Source organism: Hippocampus bargibanti, linkage group LG14, assembly GCF_051943395.1.
Source record: "Hippocampus bargibanti isolate YZ-2025 linkage group LG14, ASM5194339v1, whole genome shotgun sequence".
Lineage (NCBI taxonomy): Eukaryota > Metazoa > Chordata > Actinopteri > Syngnathiformes > Syngnathidae > Hippocampus > Hippocampus bargibanti.
In genome coordinates this window covers 6,593,559-6,619,239 of record NC_142747.1, presented here as the reverse complement: position 1 = coordinate 6,619,239, position 25,681 = coordinate 6,593,559, and the positions used below count along the sequence as shown (strand labels likewise).

General features: G+C 45.2%; 3 protein-coding genes and 1 pseudogene across 5 annotated transcripts; 3 read left to right on the top strand and 1 right to left on the bottom strand.

Moving 5' to 3' along the window:
- The first annotated feature begins 594 nt into the window (after positions 1-594).
- Positions 595-1,796, top strand: LOC148888114 (uncharacterized). Its single transcript, XM_089014497.1, has 2 exons — positions 595-631; positions 698-1,796. The coding sequence occupies exon 2, from the start codon at positions 851-853 to the stop codon at positions 1,484-1,486; it is 636 nt and encodes a 211-aa protein (XP_088870623.1). The 5' UTR covers positions 595-631; positions 698-850; the 3' UTR covers positions 1,487-1,796.
- A 12,506-nt stretch (positions 1,797-14,302) lies between these two features.
- LOC148888113 (tetratricopeptide repeat protein 36-like) lies at positions 14,303-15,878 on the top strand. Its single transcript, XM_089013829.1, has 3 exons — positions 14,303-14,453; positions 14,631-14,819; positions 15,017-15,878. Exons 1-3 carry the CDS (start codon positions 14,348-14,350, stop codon positions 15,286-15,288), a joined length of 567 nt encoding a protein of 188 aa, XP_088869955.1. The 5' UTR covers positions 14,303-14,347; the 3' UTR covers positions 15,289-15,878.
- A 568-nt stretch (positions 15,879-16,446) lies between these two features.
- LOC148888112 (tetratricopeptide repeat protein 36 pseudogene) lies at positions 16,447-18,010 on the top strand (annotated as a pseudogene). Its single transcript, XR_016117215.1, has 3 exons — positions 16,447-16,587; positions 17,275-17,425; positions 17,623-18,010. The product of XR_016117215.1 is annotated as a tetratricopeptide repeat protein 36 pseudogene (transcript).
- Positions 18,011-18,637: 627 nt separating this feature from the next.
- On the bottom strand, positions 18,638-25,345 carry LOC148888111 (F-box only protein 40). Of its 2 annotated transcripts, XM_089014440.1 has the most exons (3): positions 25,243-25,345; positions 21,692-23,444; positions 18,638-19,115 (listed from the first exon to the last, which is right to left on the bottom strand). In XM_089014440.1, exons 2-3 carry the CDS (start codon positions 23,438-23,440, stop codon positions 18,948-18,950), a joined length of 1,917 nt encoding a protein of 638 aa, XP_088870566.1. In that variant the 5' UTR covers positions 23,441-23,444; positions 25,243-25,345; the 3' UTR covers positions 18,638-18,947. The 2 variants fall into 2 exon arrangements, with proteins under 2 accessions (XP_088870566.1, XP_088870565.1); XM_089014439.1 differs by lacking the exon at positions 25,243-25,345 and having other exon boundaries at positions 21,692-23,492.
- Between the last annotated feature and the right edge of the window lie 336 nt (positions 25,346-25,681).

Genomic DNA, 25,681 nt, shown 5'->3' with positions numbered 1-25,681 from the left:
AAGCCCGACGCCCTATCCCGTATCCATGAGCCGGCAGAAAGGGAGGAGACTACCACCAACATCCTGCCGGCCCAGCGCATCCTGGGCGCCCTGAGGTGGGAGGTTGAGAGAAAAGTCCAACAAGTCCAGGGAACCACCACCATCCCCAGGGGCTGTCCCAAGGATCGCCTGTTCGTCCCCCCCCCCCCTACGCACCGAGGTGCTCATCTGGGGGCACACATCTAAGATAGCTTGCCACCCGGGGGTCAACAGGACGATCCAACTCATCGCCCAACGGTTCTGGTGGCCGGGGTTTAGGAGGGACATCACCCTCTTCGTGAAGGCCTGCCCGACCTGCGCCCGTGGAAAGGCCTCCCATCAGCCCCCGGCCGGACTCCTCCAGCCCCTACCGGTTCCGTCCAGACCCTGGTCCCACATCTCCGTCGACTTCGTGACAGGCCTCCCCCCCTCCCGTGGCAAGACGGTCGTCCTCACCGTAGTGGACCGATTCTCCAAGTCGGCCCACTTCGTTCCGTTAACCAGGTTGCCGTCTGGCACCGAGACGGCTCAACTCCTGGTTAACCACGTCGTCCGTCTCCACGGGATTCCGACTAACATCGTGTCGGATCGGGGACCGCAGTTCGTGTCCAAGGTATGGAAGCGTTTCTGTCGGTCCCTAGGGGCATCGGCGAGCCTGTCGTCTGGGTACCACCCCCAGACCAACGGACAGACGGAGAGGAAGAACCAGGACCTGGAGGCGGCCCTCCGGTGCGTGTGCCTCCACAACCCGGCGTCGTGGGCCCTGCACCTACCCTGGGTGGAGTACGCCCACAACTCCCTGGTCTCCGCAGCCACAGGTCGGTCCCCATTCATGTCCGCCTGTGGCTATCAGCCGCCCTTATTTCCCACACAGGAAGGCCAGGTGGAGGTCCCGTCTATCGACCATCACCTCAGACGGGCCCACAGAGTCTGGAAGGAGACCAGGGACGCCCTGTCACGCACCGCATCCCGGAACCGGCGGGTGGCAGACCGCCATCGACGGCAAGCACCCAGCTACCAGGTCGGGCAGGAGGTCTGGCTATCTACGAAGGACCTTCGGCTGGCAGGGTCCTCGGCCAAGCTGGGCCCACGCTTCACGGGTCCCTTCCCCATCGAGGCCATCCTCAGCCCGGTCTCGGTGAGGCTCCGGCTACCACCCACCATGCGGATCCACCCCGTGTTTCATGTTTCCCTCCTCAAGCCAGTGGAGACCAGCCCCTTAGCCCCCACGCCCGCCCCCCCACCTCCCCCCCGGATATTGGACGACGGACCAGTCTACACCGTGCGGGAGATACTGGACTCCAGGCGCAGGGGCAGAGGAGTGCAGTACCTGGTCGACTGGGAGGGCTATGGACCTGAGGAACGTCAATGGGTCCCACGGGCCTGGATCCTCGACCCATCCCTCACCCGGGCCTTCCATGCGGCTCACCCATCCAAACCTGGGGGGCCGCCGAGAGGCGTCCCTTGAGGGGGGGGCACTGTCACATCTCGCTGCCATCCGGGGCGCGCCCCGCCCCTCCTGTCACCTCCTCCGACATTCTTGGGAGACGGCCCCTCCAATCATCATTCACCTGGGTTCCCACAGCTGATTGTCATTCACTGATTGTGCCTTCTGCCTATATCTGTCTGCCGCTCACTACCGTCTTCTGTCGGAGTATTCTTGGTCATTGCCATTTCCACGTCCGTGTTGCCAGGTCTGCTATCATTCAGTTATCTTCCTTCACTCATCCCTGTTTGTTATTATTTGATGCTGTTTCCAGTAAAGACTCTTTATCCACCCAAGCCTGTCACGCCGTGTATTTCGGGTCCTTCCCTAACACCAAAAGTCCGTCGCTCGAGGTCTGCCTCCTAGCACTCGAGCGCACGTCACATACTGTGACGGTGATATAACACCAATTTATTTAGGGTGTAAAATCAGGAAGAATCTGTGGACTGAAAGTTGACCCCTGTGGCACACCACAATTTCTTTTCAGCATCGGCATGTAATTGTGACACGTAGGATGATGTGGAGCTTAACCAGTCTCTGTATACAGTAAATATTTGTATGAAAAAAATCAGCCATCTTTTGCTTCGCGAGGCGGTACCTTCAAGTGCTTCAGGATTATATCTGGACTTCATGAAGCGGCTTTGTCTTTCTCTCCCCAACCCAGGCGCCATTTTCAAACGGCCACTGCTGCGTGTCATTGTGAGTCATCGCATGGCTCTTGGTGATGAATTGGAGCAGCACTGAGGTCAGCTCCTTAGCCTTTAGCTGACTTTGGAGCTTCACAAACAAACAATATGTGAGAGTTCGTGGGGGAAGGCAGAGCATATTTCTATTCATAATACATTGTTGGTTTAAATCATTAATGATTCAATATTGACAAATTCTTTGAATTTTTGCTTGATTTTTTCACATAGAAAAATCATACTTCATATTTTTACTATATTTAGTTGTATTGTTTTCTGCTTTACTTTTGACGCTTGTGGCTTTTGCATCCAAAGAGACATAAAGAAGCATGTTTTTTTTATTTCAGGTAATTCATGTGTTCTAGTGATTCATCATTGTCAGCACAGCGAGAATGTGACACTTCATGTGTACACTACATGGGGAAAAATGTGATATAGGGATGCAGTGTATATCCAGTTAGACAAAATGGCTTCTCTCACCCAGACACATCTTGATGTTGTATTGCTGAAGGCTAACAGGAGAGCCATGTTTTATTCAAATATGTGTGTGTGTGTGTGTGTGTGTGTGCGTGCGTGTGTGTGTGTGTGTGCGTGTGTGTGTGTGTGTGTGTGTGTGTGTGTGTGTGTGCATGTGTGTGTGTGTGTGTGTGTGTGTGTGTGTGTGTGTGTGTGTGTGTGTGTGTGTGTGTGTGAGTGAGTGAGTGAGTGAGTGAGTGAGTGAGTGAGTGAGTGAGTGAGTGAGTGAGTGAGTGAGTGAGTGAGTGTGTGTGTTCCTGTGTGTGCGCCTGCGTGTGCGCCTGCGTGTGTAGACTTACTTATTCCGGAAGACCACATTCCAAAGGCTCAGTGTGAGTGCGCCACCCTTTGGTTTCCAAGCCGCACTGCACAAAGAAAAGAAATTGACCAGGCATAACGTAATCCGCAGAGGTCTCCATTTTTTTCGCCATGATACCTTTCCATTTTCCAAATTCCGCCCCCGTGTAAAGTGTTACAACCGCGGGACATCAACTGTTAAATAAGCTTCCGAGCTGCGACTCGCTTTTGAGGCAATAGCAGGTGAACAAGTCTCCTTGGATTTCCCCCTTGAGCTCATTTCCCTTTCTAATAGTGTGCGAAGTACTACTTTCAAAGACCTGCGTGAACGCGCACGCGCGCACACACATACGAACACACACGCACACACACGACCAGAAAGCAGTTTTTCGAGTGCATCCTGCCATCACAACACTTGACTCAGTTGAGGCAGGTGAAAATGTGAATATTTACACCCATTTCTGTCTTAAAAGGACAACCAACGTCTCCGGACAAGTTGTGTCCATAATTTGTAATTTGGCTTCAAATGACTTCTACTGAGCATATTTTAAAAAGATTCCACCGCATATAGCTATATTTTACGTTTTAAGACTCACGCTGAAGGGCGGCCCGGTAGCCGAGTGGTTAGCACACCGGCTTCACAGTGCAGAGGTCGCCGGTTCGCGTCCCGGTCCGGCCTCCCTGTTTGGAGTTTGCATGTTCTCCCCAGGCCCGCGTGGGTTTTCTCCGGGTCCTCCGGTTTCCTCCCACACTCCAAAAACATGCATGGCAGGCAGATTGACCACTCCAAATTGGCCCTAGGTGTGAGTGTGAGAGTGAACAATTGCAAACATCTATGCTTTCCTCTTCAGAACTATTTGAATCATTATCATAACTGGAGTTGTATCAAGACAGCATATTCTCCAAATCTGAAGCCATTGTTTTGATTCTCAAGCAATGCAAGACGTCTTGGCGTGACGTCAAAAACTTGGGGCGGGACTTTCTGAAAATGCCCAATTCGCAGCTCAATTTTTTTGCAGATTTTGGACACTTTAAGTCATTTTTATTGGTGTTTTGACTTTTGAATAAAAATATACTGCGTGTTATGGGTATTTTAGATGCTATAAAACGTTTTTCTGATGTCAGTTAAGAAACAAAAAAGTTAAAGTTCAATATTCAGGACTCTCAAAACTGCTCGAGCGTTTGCTCTCATTGCCTAATGTGCCACAAGATGGCACAATTTTTCCTTACTGTCAGAAAAGTGACATACGCGAGTGAGAGACGGACTCAGGCACGCTATGAACAACAAAAGTCGTGGAATCATTGACGCACAAGCAAACAGTTCCGTCAGTGCCACAAGTTGGTGGCAAAAATATTTGAGATCAACTGATCAATATTGACGCCAATTGCCATGCATTTATAGAGTGGCAAAAAAATCATCTAAGCTAAGCGGCTAGCTGAGCTTTCTTTATCAAACGGGGAATGTTTAAAATAAAACTGTTATTGAGTGTCTTTTGGATGAGTTTACCATCAAGGTTGTGATTCATCAAAGTCTTTGTTTTACTGCAGAGAGTCACAAAAAAAAGACAAACTTTACATTTCAAATGATATACCGTATAATGTATGGGGCGGCCCGGTATAGTCGAGTGGTATGCACGTGAGTTCAAGACCCAATCCGCCCTCCCTGTGTGGATTTTGCATGTTCTCCCTGGGCCCGTGTGGGTTTTCTCCGGGTCCTCCGGTTTCCTCCCACATTCAAAAAAACAAGCTTGGCAGGCTGCTTGAACACTCCAAATTGTCCCTAGGTGTGAGTGCGAGAGTGACTGGTTGTTTGTCTCTGTGTGCCCTGCGATTGGCAAGCAGCCAATTCAGGGTGTCCCCCGCCTCATGCCTGAAGACGGCTGGGATAGTCTCTACCACCCCCGCGACCCTAATGAGGATCAAGCGGTCAGGAAAACGGATATGTGGATATAATGGAGGCACAGTCGTGGAGACACACGCACACACACGCACACACACACACACACACACACACACACACACACACACACACACAGACGTGGCATGCATCTACACACGCTACTCAATACTACTACTAATTCTACTAAATGTGTGACAAAGGTGTAATTGTTATGCTGGTGATTCGTTGTCAATACATTTTTTACCAACAAAATCATATTTGATTGATTGGCATTGTTGGAATTTTGTAGAAGAAAACAACTTTTTGCAAAATCATCAGCATAACAGTCACTGTTGTGCAAAGAATATATTTTTTTTGTGGGGAGTTATCTGTCAGTGCTTTTTGTGACATTTTTATTTGGTGGTGTTCTCTGAAATTTCACTCATGTAAAATGTGCGCCTTGGCCCCATTAAAAAAATTGGGAACCACCACTCGAGCACATGTGCTACTCCTTAAATTCAACAGTAATCCAGTCTCTAGCACTGTATTCACCCCTGGCGGAGGTAACGATCCACACACTTCAAAGGGAGTCACTGCCGAAATGGAATAAGCTGCTTATGAAGACAGACTTTTATTTTTCTTGGGGGGGGGGGGGGGTGTAGCCTGAATTCCATCCGTCATGTCAGCCAGTCCTTAGAAGTTCAGCGGGATTCTCATCCTCGGTCACTCCAACTGGGACACAGCTGACAAATAAGAGTGTGATGACACAGCTGCATGTACGGTCTGTCACACTCGCATATGAATCATCTGTAGACTGTCTTATTTGACTTCCATTCAAATGGGGGCTGCTCAGGGCACTATATATAGAGTACGGCAGACGTGACTGATCATGGAACAAATGCAAGCTTTTCAAGGACAGACAATAGATGTGAGGTGACTAATGTCACACGATTGAACTCTGGTTAAAATTCACATTTGGAATGGGAACCCAAGCCTGAAACCTTTTTTTCAAATCATCAAACTGACTTGAAATTCTACATTGAAACGTCAAACCTGGCTTCAAAGAGTTTGGTTGAAATTAGCCATAGGCTGATTGAAGGTTTAAAACATCAAGGTTTCAATCACTGCCAAACTGTCTGTCACCCGTAATAACTTATTTTCTTTCTTTGAGGGCACTTCAGATCATATAACAGTCTCATTGTATGCTTGAGTACAGGAGCCCCCTTGAAGTTAATTACCTCCAATGAAAGTTTTTGGGATGTGTGTGTGTGGGGGGTGGGGGGGGCACTTGCCAATGCCAGTACAGTGATAGCTCAGCTAACGAACGCTTTATTTAGGTAACGAACTTTTCGCCTTACGAACATTACATTCGCAAGAATATAATCTTGGCATACGAACTTTTTACTTCTAGCTGTCCATCATAGGTGATGATGAGGCTTGCTCCAAGGGAGGGGATGTTGGGGGCATGGGGCGGGGGGTGTAGCGATGGTGTCGCTGGTGCCATTTCTCATCCCAATCCTTGAGCCCCAGACATGTCCGCAGATGGAACATGGGAGGCCGAATGGCAGGGGGGTACCAGCCGCCCACTGGTGCCGTTTAATGCGTCTCTCTAATTGTCTGTCTTGGTGGATTTGATGTATTTCAGAGACTATCCTGGCACAAGTGGTCTGCCCGGTTTGTCAGATGGAGGCCAAAGTTTCGAGCTGCGTGGTGTGATTTTGGCTCCTTTGAGGAGGTCCCTGGTCTAGTCCTCGAGGCGTCGCTTTTGCCCCCCTGCAGAACGCTTTGCGTCTTTCAGCTGTCCATAGAGGACTTGGCGGGGCAGGCGGTGATCGGGCATGCGGATCGTGTGTCCAATCCACTGAAGGTGTTTCTTTGCAACTGCCGCTTCCATGCAGATAGACATTGTGCGCTGAAAGATTTCTGAGTGGGGAACTCGATCTTCCCAGGACAGGCCAAGGATATTCTGCAGGCTCCGGATGTGGAAGGCCTCAAGGGTAGTAATGTGCCGGCGGTATGTGGTCCATGTTTCTGCCCCATCGAGGAGAGTGGACAGACATACTGCGTTGTATATGGCAGTCTTGGTTCCAATTCGCAGGTTTCAGTTCATAAAGACTCTGCTGCGTAAACGACCAAACGATGACGAGGCTTTATTTATACGTTTGTGTATTTCAATGTCAAGGGAGCAATTTGAGGACAAAGTGGAGCCAAGGTAAGTAACATGATCCACTATATTTAGTGAAATGCCATTGATGTGAAGGCTGGGTGGTGTGGGAGTTGGAGACACAGGTTGGAACATGAGCTCTGTTTTTTTTATGTTGATCTGGAGACCAAAAGACTGGTACAAGCTAGAAATGGTGTTGAGAGCATGCTGCATAGATTCTGAGCTGTGAGCTAGTACAGCACAGTCATCAGCATACTGAGGTTCGCAGATGTGGCAGATATTTGTCTTTGTGTGGGTCTGGAGCCGTCTGATGTTGAAGAGGTTTCCATCGAGGCGGTACTCCACCCGGATGCCATCTTCATGTCCGATGCCTTTGTGAAATAGGCACGTGGCGGCAGAAAGGAGGATATTAAAGAGCACTGGAGCCAAGACATAGCTCTGCTTCACCCCAGGTTTCAACCCGAAGAGCTCTGACTGGAGCTCTCGGAAGAGTACTCTGGCTTGCATCCCGTCATGCAGCTGCTGGAGGATGCAAAGAAACTTGGGTGGTACCCCATGTTTGGAGAGGTGTTTCCATAGCAACTCACGATTGACGGTGTCAAATACTTTGTTGAGATCTATGAAGGCTATGTAGAGGTTCAAGCTATGTTCTCTGCTCTTCTCCATAGGCTACCTTAATACAAAAATCATGTCTGTGGTGGATCTTGTCTTCCGGAAACCACACTGCGTTTCTGGAAGCACAGACTCTGAGATATGCTTGACCAGCCTACTGAGCATGATTTTGGAGAACAGAGATTTTGGAGAGATTTTGGAGAGAGATTCCTCGGCTATTCCCACAGGCTGTTTTGTCTCCTTTCTTTTTGTAGATTACAATGATGTTGCCGTCCTTCCAGTCCTGTGGGAGCTTCCCATGTTCCCATATGTTATGTATAAGGAGGTGCAGACGGCGCGTGAGGAGATAAGCTCCGTGTTTGTAAACTTCCGCAGGGATGCCATCAGGTCCAGCACTTTTGTTGTTCTTAAGGCTTGCCTGGTCTCCGAAAAAGATGGTGGGGTGTCGAGGCTCGTGATTGGCGGCAGGTCTGGAAGATTGTCCAGAATTTTTCAGTTGACGGGGTTGGTGGTGTTGAGAAGAGTCTCGAAATGGTTTGCCCAGCGAGCAAGGATCTCATGGCGGTCCTTAAGGAGCACAGAGCCATTAGCAGATTGCACTGGAGCAAGTTTTCGCTTTCTAGGGCCATACAGTTCTTGGATGGCATTGTAGAAACCCTGGGTGTTGTTACAGTCTGCCAGATATTGGATCTCATGTGCCTTCTGCAACCGCCAGGTGTCCTCCATGACACGGAGTGCCCGCTGGGTTGCTGCCCTTGCTTCGGTAATGCTTTCCGGGTGTGAGATGTGGGACAGGACAGGAGAGCTTTGTAGGCCTCATGTTTTGCTTTTAGAATTGACTGTATTTCATCCGAGTTTGAATCGAGCCAATTCTGGTGTCTTCTCCTTGACTGTCCAAGCACTTCTGAGGCTGGGCTGTAAATAGCCTGACGCAGAGCTTGCCAGTAGACCGGGTCTTCTGGGATCTTGTCGAGTTTTTCGGCAAGGAGACGTTGAAGGTTGGCTTTGATGGTGGAGTTGGTCAGTGCTGTGCAGCAGAGCTTTCCATTGGTCCTTGGACGACGGGGACGTATGCGTATAAGGAGTTTGGATCTGACCATATGGTGGTCAGTCCAACACTCAGCTCCACGCATGGCACAGGTGATAAGGACATCCTGTATGTCCTTCTGACGGACAATCACAGAGTCCAGGAGGTGCCAATGTTTGGAGCGGGGGTGCTGCCAAGTGGTCTTGAACCTGTCTTTCATTTGGAACATGGCGTTAGTAATGACCAGGTGATGCTCTGCACAGAGGGAGAGGAGCTGAAGGCCATTGGTGTTCAACAGTAGCCAAAATGGAACTGTATAGTGCCACTTAGCAGTTTTTTTTTTTTTTTTTGACGACGATACTAGTGCAGCGTGTTCTACCGGAAACAAATTCCTTGTGTGTTCTACATACTTGGCAATAAAGATGATTCTGATTCTGATTCTGATTCTGATTCTGATTCTGATTCTGATTCTGATCTTTCCCACTCCATGCTGGACAATAACTTTATTCCACAGAAGGTGTTCCATGCCCACCCTAGCATTGAAATCTCCCATGATGTGGAGCTTATCCGTGGCCGGAGTTTTCTGCAGGATGGTGTCCAGATCTCTGTAGAACTCGTTCGTCCTTGACAATGTGGTTGGCATCCAGAGTTGGTACGTAAGCACTGATGAGTGTAGTGTCCCTGTAGCGTCCCTTTGCCAAGGGAATGCGCCAGGTCATCAGCCTTTCATTGATGCCAATATGGGATTCCGGAATGCATTGCAGCAGTTGGGACTTCACAGCAAAACCAATTCCATGGATACGGTGGTTGCCTGCGGGGACCCCTTTCCAGAAGAAGGTATACCCTGCACCAATCTCTGTCAGGGAGTCTTCTCCATGTAGTCTGGTCCCATTGAGGGCTGCAATGTCGATATTGTATCTTGCGAGCTCCATGGCTACAAGTGCTGTCCTCCGGTGGGGCCTCTCAGTGGTTTGAGCCAGGTCCAACAGCATGCGGACATTCCACGAAGCAATGCTGAGTTTTTTTGTGATTCGTTTTTTGAAGTTTCGACCGCAGGGGCGATGCTCCGACGATTTCAGTTTACCGTCCGGAGTGTGGACAGCAGACAATTTTTATACCACTTTTTCCAGGTCCTTCCCCATCACAGGGGTGATCAGTATGGAGCTGCTCAGACACATTGGAAGCTCCATCCCGCACTATCAACGACCATCACTCCATTGCCGCCTGTGTGCATGGTTTGGCTAGGCACTTCCAGCCACATCCTTGGCCTGTGCCCACCGCCATTCCACATTGCCACAGGACTTTGGGTTTTCATGGGGGGGTGGGTGGGGGGATTGGGGCAAGAAGCTTGCACAAAGGTAGAGATTAAGGTGAGGGTGTGGGTGCACAGTCCACACATCCACCATCTTCACTCTTACCAGATGAGTTTCTGGTGGCATGAGGATACTCATAACGACCATTTTCTGGCAGGAGTTGCAGCGGGCTGCCGGCGGTCCGGTTTGTTGGACTCCGCCTACGCCTACGCCTACCCCCGGGTGCGGGAATGGGATCACTCTTCGTCTGGCCTCTTTGAGGGCACTTCAGATCATATAACAGTCTCATTGTTTGCTTGAGTACAGGAGCCCCCTTGAAGTTAATTACCTCCAATGAAATTTTTGTGATGTGTGTGTGGGGGGAGCACTTGCCAATGCCAGTTCAGTGATAGCTCAGCTAACGAACCCTTTAGCTAACAAACTTTTCGCCTTACAAACATTACATTTGCACGAATATAATCTTGGCATACGAACTAGTTATGTGGAAACACACGGAGTGCCACAATGGCTGGCAGACTAGTTTTCGGCAGAAGAACGCCAAAACACACGACCGAACAACGCCACCGTGGCTGCCGGGCTACTTTGCCACACCCACTTTATTTGAGTGCACTCAGTGCAGACGAGGCAGATGTGGTTATGGAGAGGATACTTTTGCTTTTTTGGGACAAAAAAAAAAACCACCACAGGCTAGTGTTTAGCCCAGGGGTGGGCAAACTTTTTGACTCGCGGGCCGCATTGGGTTCTAAAATTTGACAGAGGGGCCGGGCCAGGAGCATTTGGAGGGAGTGTTTGGGCCGGAAATACTCCGAACAAGTTATGTCCATAATTTATAAAATCACTTCAAATGACTTCGACTGAGCGTATTTTACAAAGATTCCACAGCATATAGCTATAGTTTACGTTTTAAGACTTGCGCTGAATATATGAAGTCTTGTTTTCGAGTTGATGACGATCCCCATGTGACGTCACGTTAAGACCGCCCCTGACCGAAAAAGCGACATACAATGCATTTTGGGTACTTTGTTTGGTCTGAAAACTTCGTGTTAATCCGTGTTGATCCGTGTTGATGGCGAAATTAGAAGGAAAACACATAAATAACGCCATGGTGAATCGTTGTGAGTTGCACCAAGACAACTATTTGATATTCGCTGACACAAATTCCCAGCTGACAAATCAGCCCATTTCCAACGGCGCTTGGGCGCCATCTTCTGCTTTTTCTGGGTGCTACATTGCTGTCATTGACGGCTCGAATTGATATGGGAGGACTCCTAGAATCAATTGCAAACATTTATGCTTTCCTCTTCAGAAGAACAAGAACAAGAAAACATCTTCTCCGAATCTGAAGCCATTGTTTTGATTCTCGAGCAAGGCAAGACGTCTTGGCGTGACGTCACGAACAGAGGGGTGGAACCTTCTGAAACTGACCATTTCCGGATTCATTTTGAAGTTTTTATTGGTGTTTTTCATTTAACTAAAAATATCAGCCTGCCTGATTTGGGTATTTTAGATGCTATAAATCGTTTTTCTGATGTCAGTGGGAAACAAAAACAAAAAATGGTGCCGGTTGTCCTTTAAATGTAGTGTGTACAAGCACAGTAAGAACACTACAACCCAATTTATTAACTGTCTTTCAAATGTGAAAAATATCCCTGATCAGTTAATAAATTTGTCTCAAGGAATATGCAAGATATGGCATTTACAGACTATTTCGCAGATACTTGGAGGAGGAAATGGAAATAGATTAAAATAACATATGCACTGTGATTTATCAAGATTGCGTCTGTTTTTAAGTTTCCATCGAAGGGGCAAAGAAATCAACATTTATTGATAAATGGAATCACTTTCAACATTCAAAACATATTATTACACAACGAAATATTCAAGCTCAATAATACCTACTTGTGTTAAATTCCGCCAAATCATAGATGGTTTGTCCTGACCGCGCGCTCAACAAACTCCTCACTGACGCTCTCGCCTTCACAGGCAATATACACCATACACGTGTACCGTCGCCGAGCACACAAACATAGACTACCTGCAGTTGAAATTTGCATACTCGGCTCGGCAGCCAATCAGAAGCCTGTTTCTTTCTTCCGGACTTTCGCAAGCGTTACAAAGTCGTGCAATTGCATGTCATTTTCCAAAATAGATGCACAGAACCTCAAACTAGAAGAAAGATTCAAAAGAAGCTAACAACATATGTGACGCTACAAAACGTAAATTTACATTAAACCGTGACTGTAAAGTGTACGTGAGACTTATGAAAGGGGCTTAGTGGCTCGTAGGAATCAATGCAAACGTTGCATTGTGCACCACAATGACAATCGACTACTGTAGCAAAATTAACAGCCATGCGCATTTGACGTAAATTAAGCAAGGCAACATTTGTAGTTGGTGCATTCTTGATTTTAAAAAAAAACTTTATACTTTGTGACAATGTTTCTTATTGGGATTGGTCTCATTTTGCTTCAAGTTGGGAAAAATGGGGCAGGCAACTTTTCAGTTATCTGCCCTGTTGTTCGCTAGCTTTTTGTCATGAGTTTTAGACACTGTTTGTACTATAATTTGGGCAAGTTCGGCGGGCCGGATTGAAAAGCCTAACGGGCCGTATGTGGCCCGCGGGCCGTAGTTTGCCCATTACTGGTTTAGCCGAAGAGGACACAAAAGAAAATTACGGTTGAGCAGAGGAAGAAGATAATTGAAAAACACGAATGAGGTGTGCGTTTGTGTGACTTAGGTGTGCGTTTGTGTGACTTAGTGACCAGTGCGCTAAGTCGACCATTGCTACGTGTGGCTAAGGGTGGTTCTGTGTTGTCCAAGCAACAGTCTCGGGCAATAGAACAGGTTGAAAAACTTCTGTTGATTTGGATTAACGAAAAGCAGCTAGCAGATGACCGCATGAGTGAGGGTATTATCACCGAGAAAGCGCGGCAACTTCACTCGGATATCATCAAGAGGCAACACCATCAACGACCATCACAAAGATAAATAAAATGACTTTATTATAAAGTACAGTTTATTTCTTTAATTAAAATACAATAACACATTTATGTATACATAAAATAAGGTATATTTTGTGTAATTTTAAGGCAAGGTAAATAAAACGACTTTATTATATAGTACAGTTTATTTCTTTAATTAAAATACAATAACACATTTGTTATACATAAAATAAGGTATATTTAGTAGAAATGTATGTTTTATGGGGACCTAGGAATGGAATATTGTCATTTTTAATGGTTTCTTATGGGAAATAAATGTTTGGCAGACGAACTTTTCACCTTACAAACACATTCCGGGAACCAATTAAGTTCGTACGCTGAGGTATCACTGTAGTCTGTTTTCAAAAATGCTCACCAGAGGTCACCTGGTGAACACGTCTCCTCAAAATCAGCTGGGGTAGGCTCTGGAACGACACTTGTGATGTTAACTGGCTCGGTTAATGGATGTAAGGATAATTATGTCCGTAAAAGGCTAAAAAAATTATAAACGTACACAATTGCTAAACACAAGGGGAGGCGATCGGAGCACAGCCGAAATGAAGTACAATGCTCCTCTCTAGTGGTAAATGATGAAAATACCACGCGTGTTTAGCTTTGTTGAGTTTTTTTATAAAGCATCAAAGGTTCACGTTTAACATTATTAATTAATTAATTATATAACATGATATTAATTGGAAATTCATAAGTTTTTCAATATTTGTACATTTCAAATGAACGCAATAACACATCATGTATTTATTGATTGGGTATATAACTGATATAATGAATTATAAATACAACAATAAAAGTAAAACAACCACATCATAAGTAGTTAAGGGGAAAGGGACAAAGTAGATACATACAGAAAATAAAATTAAATTGAAAAGCAATAGAGTGTGTCACAGAAGCATTGAATCAAATGAATATTGTATAAAAGTTTTAAAAAGTAAAGCAAATGGTCAAGTGTTTCATTTTTTGCTTCAAAAACCCGATTAAATCCAGGCCGCCGAAGTTTGTGTTTGCTGTTCAGTATTTTACATTTGAGGAGGGAAAAAAATTCCACAGCACACCTCCAAATAAAAAATGTCACACAAACTGGTCACACAGTTCAACTTTTCATTCAGTGGACAGATGAACAAAGATTGTGTGGTAGCTTTGTATTCATATCCATTTACGATCCATCCAGTGTATTTTTTGTCTGCTCTAAAAGGCTTCCCATCACCATGCAGTGTCATTGCAGTGAACCACACACATAGGTGCTCAAAGTTCACCTCCTCTCCCGCCCCCAACCCTGATTGGCTGGCTACACTTTTTGCAATCCAAGTCCAAATCAGCTTTTTCGACTGTTTCTGTTAACCACAATATATTGCAATGGCGTCAGAGCATGACCGAGCAGTCCTGCAGGCCATTTTTAGGCCCAACGCCCCCTTTGGAGACGTTCCCATCCTGGCCCAGGAGCAAGAATTAAAGGACGATGGTGAGCCTGGATGAAGGGACCAGACAATTGTTTTCCACTGAGGGCCAAGCCACGAGAGAAAAATGACATTGTTCAACACAATTCAGTTCTATGAAATTTTGCATGTAATCTTTTTCATCGTAATCTTACAGATTTAGCTGACATTTTCAAAAGTGCCTTTTATCTCTCCTGTCACAGACAGCCTCTTTGATGCGGACTTGCTGAGGCAAGTGAAGGTCTTGGAAACTCGTGGGGTCTCTGCAGCCGAGACGGGGGATTTGCAGGAAGCTCTTGAGCTGTTTGGCCAGGCTATAAGCATTTTGCCCCAGCGTGCGTCGGCCTACAACAACCGGGCGCAGACGCTGCGACTGCAGGGCAATAGGGAAGGTACTACCAACAACAAAAACAATGAGGCTAGTGTTAATAATTACTGAATATTTGTCATGTTTCACAGAGGATGAAGAATATATGTCTGTGATAATTGTTTTATTGTTTATCTGTATGTGTTGCAGCACTGTAACAGCAAAATAAAAAATATATATCTGTATTCTTTGGTCTCCAAACATCATCCCCTCTGTCCTCAGGCGCTCTAGAAGACCTAAATCGAGCCATCTCACTGAGTGGGGGCCGGGGAAGGACGGCCAGCCAGGCGCTGGTGCAGCGGGGGCTGCTGTACAGGCTGGCGGGCCAAGACAACAAGGCGCAACAGGACTTCAGTAATGCAGCGGTGCTTGGCAGCGAGTTTGCCCGCCAACAGGCGGTACTGCTTAATCCGTACGCGGCGCTTTGCAACAAGATGCTACGTCAAGTTATCGGCAAGTTGCGCAACCCCGATGCGTGTGAGCCACCACTGTAGTCAAAACTGGAACCTTATTGCATCCCGAGAGACATATTATTCAAAATTGCCTGTTCAATTATTTGGATACCAATATTTTGGTCTCAAGTGGGATATTATACAACCATGTAAACCCATACCTGTCAACCTTGGCAAATAGCTGCCATTATACATGATTACAATTCCCGTATAAAGGTTGTTGTGCGCTGTACATTATTTGACAAAAAAACACTAAAACAAGCACAAATGCAGACATCTTATCGCGCAGATGCACGTTAATGCTTTTATCAATCCGACCGTACGCAGTGATTAAAAAAACATACGATTGAGAATTACTTTTGCTGGTTTACAATGACAATAGTTGCGATCGGCGGCAGGAATGTCATTGGCTACCAAAAGTTGACACGAACTAGATTTGAGCCAAAATGGTCTTTCTAAGATAGGTTCAGAATTTTTTTCCCGTCTAAAAGTTGTAGTACGCAATACATTATTTGAAATAAAAAAACACGTATAAAAAATGTGGGTAAGATACATTGACAGGTATGTAAACCTTTCGGGAGTGCTTCATTAGGCACATAGGAATCAATACAATATGATCTCAACCGTGAATGTCTTTATTTCTTCAAATAAATTTATACACAGACCAATGTGGACAGAGTGATAATTGCCGCACGCATCGAAAATGTTTTTGTACATGCATATTTAAAGACTGTCGGTAATTTGCCACAATTGCTTGGCTCAATTTAGCTCCACCCCCTGCATACAAAGATAATAGACAGTCGAAATCAATGACTTCACCATAAATCATTGACACAACAATTTCCTTTTTATACTACTAATAATAATACATTTCACTAATAAGCGCCTTTCAAAACTCTAAAGGTCACTTTACAGTCACAAGATTTTTTCTGTGGTGAGCAGCGGCAGCCACACGCGTCAGCATTCATTCAAACCCGGAAGTCGTGATTAGTAGCTATTTTAGGGTATATGAGAAAGAGTACACACATTTTTATCAGTTGCAGAGACAGAGAAAAAAAAAGACATAAAAGGAGGGAACCATTGGTAATTCCTGCATTTTAATTACTTGACTCCCTGCTGACCTCGAATATGCCACTTAAAGACACCGGCTCGGTCCGCGGCTCCGTCTGATAGAAAGAGCATCTTCGTAAGTGGTCCGCCATGGAAGGAACGTCGTTGAAGCGCCATCGTTCCACTGGGCAAAACAACGAGCTAAACTCCCAAACCTGCGGAGCACAAAACTCTGATAAAGGATTCCCGAAACAGACGTACTCCCAAATCCTTGTTCTACTTAATGGAGAAGTTAAATCAAACATTTTTAGTTTGTGCCTCACTTAAAGCCAGAGAAAATAATGAGCCGACATTTAATTGAGAGGAAAGAACACCAAGCAAGTCTGTTTTTTTTTAATTCTTGATAAAGTCCACGTGTGAGACATGCATGTGACCCCCAAACTAAACTTGTACAAAATTGGTTTAAATTGATGGTGGCTTCCTGCTGCGAAGAAATGAAGTCCACTAATGCTGTTGAATTCTATGGAAACCAAACATTAACCACCCAAGTACTAAATGACTTTTAAATGAATGATATTTTTAAACTTGACCCCCTGAATTAGCGTAATGCAAAGAGACACAGTTAAAACCAATGTACACTGTGATCAATAACATTTACAGGACAACCGACGTCTCCGGACAAGTTGTGTCCATAATTTGTCAAATGGCTGCAAATGACTTCTACTGAGCGTATTTTAATAAGATTCCACCGCATATAGCTATAGTTTACGTTTTGAGACTCGCGCTGAATATTCAGGAAGTCTTGTTTTTGAGCTGGTGACGAGTCCGTACGTGACTGTCACGGTTTGCGAGGTGGTGATGGCGGGTTCGGATCCCAAAAAGCAGGCAGGAGGGAGCAGGAGGTTGTTTGACAAATTGTATTAAAATAAAGGTCAGCAGTAACAAAATGTAAAACATCAAAATGATCTGAATGTGAAGGTCTTGGAAACTCGTGGGGTCTCTGCAGCCGAGACGGGGGATTTGCAGGAAGCTCTTGAGCTGTTTGGCCAGGCTATAAGCATTTTGCCCCAGCGTGCGTCGGCCTACAACAACCGGGCGCAGACGCTGCGACTGCAGGGCAATAGGGAAGGTACTACCAACAACAAAAACAATGAGGCTAGTGTTAATAATTACTGAATATTTGTCATGTTTCACAGAGGATGAAGAATATATGTCTGTGATAATTGTTTTATTGTTTATCTGTATGTGTTGCAGCACTGTAACAGCAAAATAAAAAATATATATCTGTATTCTTTGGTCTCCAAACATCATCCCCTCTGTCCTCAGGCGCTCTAGAAGACCTAAATCGAGCCATCTCACTGAGTGGGGGCCGGGGAAGGACGGCCAGCCAGGCGCTGGTGCAGCGGGGGCTGCTGTACAGGCTGGCGGGCCAAGACAACAAGGCGCAACAGGACTTCAGTAATGCAGCGGTGCTTGGCAGCGAGTTTGCCCGCCAACAGGCGGTACTGCTTAATCCGTACGCGGCGCTTTGCAACAAGATGCTACGTCAAGTTATCGGCAAGTTGCGCAACCCCGATGCGTGTGAGCCACCACTGTAGTCAAAACTGGAACCTTATTGCATCCCGAGAGACATATTATTCAAAATTGCCTGTTCAATTATTTGGATACCAATATTTTGGTCTCAAGTGGGATATTAAACAACCATGTAAACCCATACCTGTCAACCTTGGCAAATAGCTGCCATTATACATGATTACAATTCCCGTATAAAGGTTGTTGTGCGCTGTACATTATTTGAAAAAAAACACTAAAACAAGCACAAATGCAGACATCTTATCGCGCAGATGCACGTTAATGCTTTTATCAATCCGACCGTACGCAGTGATTAAAAAAACATACGATTGAGAATTACTTTTGCTGGTTTGCAATGACAATAGTTGCGATCGGCGGCAGGAATGTCATTGGCTACCAAAAGTTGACACGAACTAGATTTGAGCCAAAATGGTCTTTCTAAGATAGGTTCAGAATTTTTTTCCCGTCTAAAAGTTGTAGTACGCAATACATTATTTGAAATAAAAAAACACGTATAAAAAATGTGGGTAAGATACATTGACAGGTATGTAAACCTTTCGGGAGTGCTTCATTAGGCACATAGGAATCAATACAATATGATCTCAACCATGAATGTCTTTATTTCTTCAAATAAATTTATACACAGACCAATGTGGACAGAGTGATAATTGCCGCACGCATCGAAAATGTTTTTGTACATGCATATTTAAAGACTGTCGGTAATTTGCCACAATTGCTTGGCTCAATTTAGCTCCACCCCCTGCATACAAAGATAATAGACAGTCGAAATCAATGACTTCACCATAAATCATTGACACAACAATTTGCTTTTTATACTAATAATAATAATACATTTCACTAATAAGCGCCTTTCAAAACTCTAAAGGTCACTTTACAGTCACAAGATTTTTTCTGTGGTGAGCAGCGGCAGCCACACGCGTCAGCATTCATTCAAACCCGGAAGTCGTGATTAGTAGCTATTTTAGGGTATATGAGAAAGAGTACACACATTTTTATAAGTTGCAGAGACAGAGAAAAAAAAGACATAAAAGGAGGGAACCATTGGTAATTCCTGCATTTTAATTACTTGACTCCCTGCTGACCTCGAATATGCCACTTAAAGACACCGGCTCGGTCCGCGGCTCCGTCTGATAGAAAGAGCATCTTCGTAAGTGGTCCGCCATGGAAGGAACGTCGTTGAAGCGCCATCGTTCCACTGGGCAAAACAACGAGCTAAACTCCCAAACCTGCGGAGCACAAAACTCTGATAAAGGATTCCCGAAACAGACGTACTCCCAAATCCTTGTTCTACTTAATGGAGAAGTTAAATCAAACATTTTTAGTTTGTGCCTCACTTAAAGCCAGAGAAAATAATGAGCCGACATTTAATTGAGAGGAAAGAACACCAAGCAAGTCTGTTTTTTTTTAATTCTTGATAAAGTCCACGTGTGAGACATGCATGTGACCCCCAAACTAAACTTGTACAAAATTGGTTTAAATTGATGGTGGCTTCCTGCTGCGAAGAAATGAAGTCCACTAATGCTGTTGAATTCTATGGAAACCAAACATTAACCACCCAAGTACTAAATGACTTTTAAATGAATGATATTTTTAAACTTGACCCCCTGAATTAGCGTAATGCAAAGAGACACAGTTAAAACCAATGTACACTGTGATCAATAACATTTACAGGACAACCGACGTCTCCGGACAAGTTGTGTCCATAATTTGTCAAATGGCTGCAAATGACTTCTACTGAGCGTATTTTAATAAGATTCCACCGCATATAGCTATAGTTTACGTTTTGAGACTCGCGCTGAATATTCAGGAAGTCTTGTTTTTGAGCTGGTGACGAGTCCGTACGTGACTGTCACGGTTTGCGAGGTGGTGATGGCGGGTTCGGATCCCAAAAAGCAGGCAGGAGGGAGCAGGAGGTTGTTTGACAAATTGTATTAAAATAAAGGTCAGCAGTAACAAAATGTAAAACATCAAAATGATCTGAATGGAAAAAATACAAAGTAGCAAAAGAAAACCAAGTGTAAAAGTCCGCCAAGGTTAAACAAACACGTACGCAATGCATGCTGCGACCAAGCAGCAAACAAACAATGAATCGGCACCGGATGATCGTGCCCGGTGTCCTTTTAAGTGCCATTGATTATAATGACCAGCACCTGCGAGGCTGCAGGCAGGGCTGACGTCGCCAATCTGATCGGGACGACCAGCACCTGTGAGGTGTAGGCGGGGGCGACAGCGCCCCCCGTTGGTCGTCAACCAGATCATGACAGTGACGTCACTAAAGGAATGCCCCCTGACCGAAAAAAAGACACATTGTAGCAGTCCTTCCATCACGCCAATGTATTTTGCTGTACTTGTTTGGTCTGAAAACATTGTGTTGCACCCACAGCCGCCAGAAGAGGGCAACCAAGCTCCATGGAAGGAATTTATCAGCCTGTGGAAACGGGCTGATTAAGTCCTCACAGGAGGTTGGAGGCCATTTTCTGCCTCTTTTAGGGTGATACATTTCCCCCCAATGTTGTCTCAAAATGGCACGGAATAAATTCTTTAAGCGATTGCAAACATGTATGCTTTCCTCTTCAGAACTATTTGAATCATATTCATAACTGGATGTGTAACAAGAAAGCATATTTTCCGAATCTGAAGCCATTGTTTTGATTCTCCAGCAATGCAAGACGTCTTGGCGTGACATCACAAACTGGGGGCAGGACTTTCTGAAAATGCCCAATTCGCAGCTCAATTTTTTGCAGATTTTGGACACTTTAAGTCATTTTTATTGGTGTTTTTCATTTGAATAAAAATATTATACTGCGTGTTTTGGGTATTTTAGATGCTATTAAACGTTTTTCTGCTGTCAGTTAAGAAACAAAAAAGTGACGTCGGTTGTCCTTTAAAATTACACATACGAAAAGTATTTTGCCTACCAAAGAAAAAAATGGACATCAAGCTTACTATAGATCCCAGAAACATCTACTTCCCAACTGTGAACCAGGTCGCGTTAGTGTACAATGTGTTATTGTTTGTGTCCATTTGAAAACGTACGACAATTTACGACCTTCATTCAGGATCACATGCTCAGCTGTCGGCTACGTCGTGTTATCAACGTACTGTCTCCATGGATGATCGCCTCACTGGCCTGCTGTCAAGCCATTCGCATCACATCACCTAACGCATAGTGCCTGTCTTGTGATCTCCCTCCATATTTAAATAGACCGCTTTTGTCCTTTAAATCCTATCAAGAGTCACCAGTACTTCATGCTTATTATAGTCACAGTGCAACAAGTTACAAATGTGAAAGACTAATGTGATAAACGGCAGTTTAAGAACCAAAACATCCCAATACTTTAGTTTCTCAACTGAATGACGTGTTCTGTTTGTGAATATCTTAAACATGACCGACTCAGGTCAGGAATAGTGTACTGATGAAATGCACCCAGCATAGACTGTATTGTTGCAGAGGCGTGCCCACAATCTGGCTGGTGTTTTCAATGTGGCAGCTGTTTAATATGGCTGACATTTTCCACTGATAGCTAACAACGAAATAGTCAGTGACGATGCGATCCAAACAGGGAAACAGACAATGCGGTTGAGTCATTAGCGAGACTCTGGACGATCCAGATTTGAATTCTCTGGTGGAATTGCTCGCGAGAATTTTCTCAGGGCAATCCCATTTTGGTGTGAGTGACAATCTGCGTAAACAAGCCAATGCGATCGGCCCGCGACCAGTCCAATTTCACCTGCGATCGACTCTAGCACCCTTGAAGATAAGAAATCCAAAAAAATGGATGCACAGACTATGGATACTTACTTTTTTTCGGCTCCTCCAGGAGCTCCCTCCGTGGGTGTATGTCTTCTTCTCCCACTTGAGGGAGACCATTCCTCTGGTTGACAACATGGTTGCGCAAAATTCCCTCATTGGACGCGACACCTGTGACAATTGCGATAAGGTGAACGTGTCCAGGTATCTGGCGACCTGCTGGAGGATCTCCAGCGGCAGTTGACTCAAATAGTCTGGGTGATGAGACCCTTTGATACCCTCAAACAGCTCCCACGGGACATTTGGCCGGACAACCAGCCTGTCAACGCCGTGGTGGTATTTCACCTCAGCCATTTGACCTCCTGGGTGAAAGCGAGTCTGGGCGAAAGTGCATCCGAGGTACGCCAGGGGGCAACGTTGCAGGAACCAGCCCCCGAGGCCGGCCTGGATGTCAGAATGCACGTTCCTGAAGTGCGATGGGTACTCGTCGCGGCGGAAGACGAGGCCGCACGTGTGACTGAAGGCCGAGCTGCTCTTATTGTGTCGCCTGGTGACGGGCTCAGATTCCGTGTCGATGTATAGACGTGGCGGTTTGCCAACGATGACGTTGGCCAGTGACGCCTCTGCTGGGAACGGCGCCGAAACAAAGTTGTACGTTTGCGTCCCGACGTTGACGTAAAGGCCGTCCAAACCGGTGCTCTCGGAGATGAGATGTCCTTTGAATTCGTTCTCCAGACAGCACAGTAGCGTGGCGTCCACCACATCGGATTTCGGGAGATCCTCTTCGGAGACGTCGAGATCTGCCGTGTCGACGCTCTGATGAACTACCTTGACCTTGCGACTAGGGTCCATTAGGTGGCAGCGCTTGGCTCGATAACTGCTGGGAATGTTGAAAGAACGGACCGACTTGACCTCGATGGGTTCCAGGTTCCCGTAAACAAAGTCCCTCTCCCTCGGGGTGCAAGCGGCGAGCTGTCCGAAGTTGATGAGCATGGCTCCGTTGTGTACCAGGTACATGTTGTACTCGCCGATATTGGCCTCCTTGCTCAACCTCTCCAAAACGCCGTCCTGCCACGGAGCCAGACCAGAGGCTCCGTTCTCATGCGAGGAACGTTCGCAAGGCGACTCCATTTTGGTTCCGTTCTCAACCATTTTAGCTTCAGTTTTGCTCGTTTGCTCGCAACCCTTCATCTCCTTGGTGAATATCTTCTCCCACGAGTTGTAGTTGTCAAGTCTTTCCATGTCCAACGCGTCACTCATCACGTCATTTGGTTCCACTTCTCGTGCCTCCGCGCAGCCATTTTGTGCGCATCCACCAGATGCTAAGCTTGATTCTTCACTTGTGACACCAACATCTAAATCTTTGGGATCCGTCATGGTCAGCTCTGGAAAAACACTCTTCATTTTGATTGACTTAAACAGCAGCTGTTGATCCTTCAACGCCAAGGCGACGTCAAGTTCACTTTGTCCAGACACGTTCTTGTAGAAACTCGGGCCGTTGTCGGGAATGGGCCAGCGGTTCCATTCCTGAGAGCAGCTGACCACGCTGGCGGGGCAAACTTCCAGGTGACGGGCCCGCCGATGCCGCGGCATGCTCAGCGGGCAGCCGTAGATGGCGTTGAGGCAAGGAGCCGTCTCATTGGGGCACAGCAGCCGATGTTCGGCCTCTTTGCAGGCGTGAAGGGAGACGCCGCAGTCGTTTGGACACCGGACCACAGCGCAACCGATGGAGAGCCAAGATGGTGCCTGGCAGTTAACGGCGTAACAGTGTTCGCAGTGTTCGTGGCGGACAGCGGGCATCCTCCTGAACATGAACACGAGTGGGTTGGCTAAACTGCAGAGGTGTGATGTGAAAAGTACAAATGTTTCATTGTTCAACTCAATTTAGCTATTTTTCGCGAACTTTGATTGATTTGACTGCTTACAATTGAGAAATGTTCCTTACGGTGGATGTGCTGTATCTTATTCCAAACAAAAAACAAAACACAAAAATAAAGCATGTGTAGTCTGGGGGAGAAAACAAATAAACAAAAAACATATTTTGGCAATTTTTCAGTTCTTTTGGTGATGGTTAGCTAATGTAGCATTTAACTTCACCTTGCTAGCAATGCTATCGTAGCCTGTGCTTTTCAGACCATGATAGCTGTCTCATCTGCTTTTCAGTCACAATTATATTTAAGAACAAGGAAACTCTTTTGTGTTTTTTCTTTTTTATTTTATTTATGTATTTTTTATCTATCTCCAGTTTTTTTCCTCCATTATTGAGGGCAAATTTGAAAACAGCACGCAAGAAACTGGTGAGAACAAAACTACACCCTATATCCAATTTTAAATTAACATTTTGGGATGTCATGCTTTTGTTGATGTTTTTCATGTACATTATACTTTTAGTAAAAGTTCAAATTTAATTGAACTTAAAGGACAACCGACGTCGCCGGACAAGTTGTGTCCATAATTTGTAAAATGGCTTCAAATGACTTCTACTGAGCGTATTTTACAAAGATTCCACCGCATATAGCTATATTTGACGTTTTAAGACTCGCGCTGAATATTCAGGAAGTCTTGTTTTTGAGTTGGTGACGAGTCCTCACGTTACATCATGAAAGGACTCCCCCGCACCACCCGACCAACAAAAAGACACATTGTGGCAGTCCATCACGTCAATGTATTTTGCTGTACGGTTTGTCTGAAAACCTTGATGTTGCACCCAAAAGCCGCCAGAAGATGGCGTCCAAGCTCCATGGAAGGAATTTATCAGCCTGTGGAAACTGGCTGATTCATTCCTCAGGGGAGCTGGTCGCCATTTTTGGTTGCGGCATTTCCCCCTGCCCGTTTGCCTCCAAATGACACAGAAAAAAATCTTTAATCGATTGCAAACTTGTGTGCTTTCCTCTTCAGAACTATTTGAATCATATTCATAACTGGGTGTGTAACAAGAAAGCATATTCTCCGAATCTGAAGCCATTGTTTTGATTCACTAGCAATGCCAGACGTCTTAGCGTGATGTCACGAACTGGGGGCGGGACTTTTTGAAAATGCCCAATTCGCAGCTCAATTTTTTTGCAGATTTTGGTCACTTTAAGTCATTTTTATTGGTGTTTTGCCTTTGAATAAAAATATCATACTGCGTGTTTTGGGTATTTTAGATGCTCTAAAAAGTTTTTTCTGATGTCAGTTAAGAAACAAAAAAGTTACGTCGATTGTCCTTTAAAGCAAAACAACATGCTAAATATAAAATCTGCATACAAACTAAAGACCAAAATATATAGAATAAAGTTGATGTCACTATACGGTATTCCTCTTGGTCTATTTTATTAGATATATATGTATGTTGAATTGCACAAATTTGGGAATCATATTTTGTCATATGCATAGAAGATTGTAAGGACAGTTACCCCTTTTTCATTATTTATTTAAATAAGATGGAAAAAAAGCGAGCAACAATATACCCTGCACAGCAAATCCGTTAGAGAAAAAGGATGCATAGATGATAACATTAGTTTGAATGACAATGAAAACTGAACAGATCTTTTTTTTTCCCTGCCAGACATTTTTGCATCAAAACATTCACAGCTGGAGCAGTAAGAGCAAATATTTCTCACCTTCTGTTCTTGAGTTGGTGTCACTTCGCGTTGACTGACCTCTTGCACCGCGTCTGCCTTTATAAATAGAAGAGCCTGGACCGTGATAGGAGGCCCTGCACAGGGCACCATTGTCATAGCTTTTCAGAAGGGCCAAGGTCAAGTTACAGCCGCCACTGGCACTCATTTTGTTGCGTGATAAGCTCAGCACTAAACACTTGTTATTTGAACCATCTTTAAATAAAATTAATGCACGTTAAAATATATAAATAAACACATATTTTTTCCTGGCTTAAAGTCAAAAATATAATTCCGAAATTTATATATTTCTGGAAACATATTTGTCTATAGTGTCAGTGTGTTGAATATTTAACTGCACAGCCACAAGATTCTCATCATACAATGCTTTGACCACTTTTTTCCACTATGTGGCAGTCTCACTCCATTAACAGAAAGGACA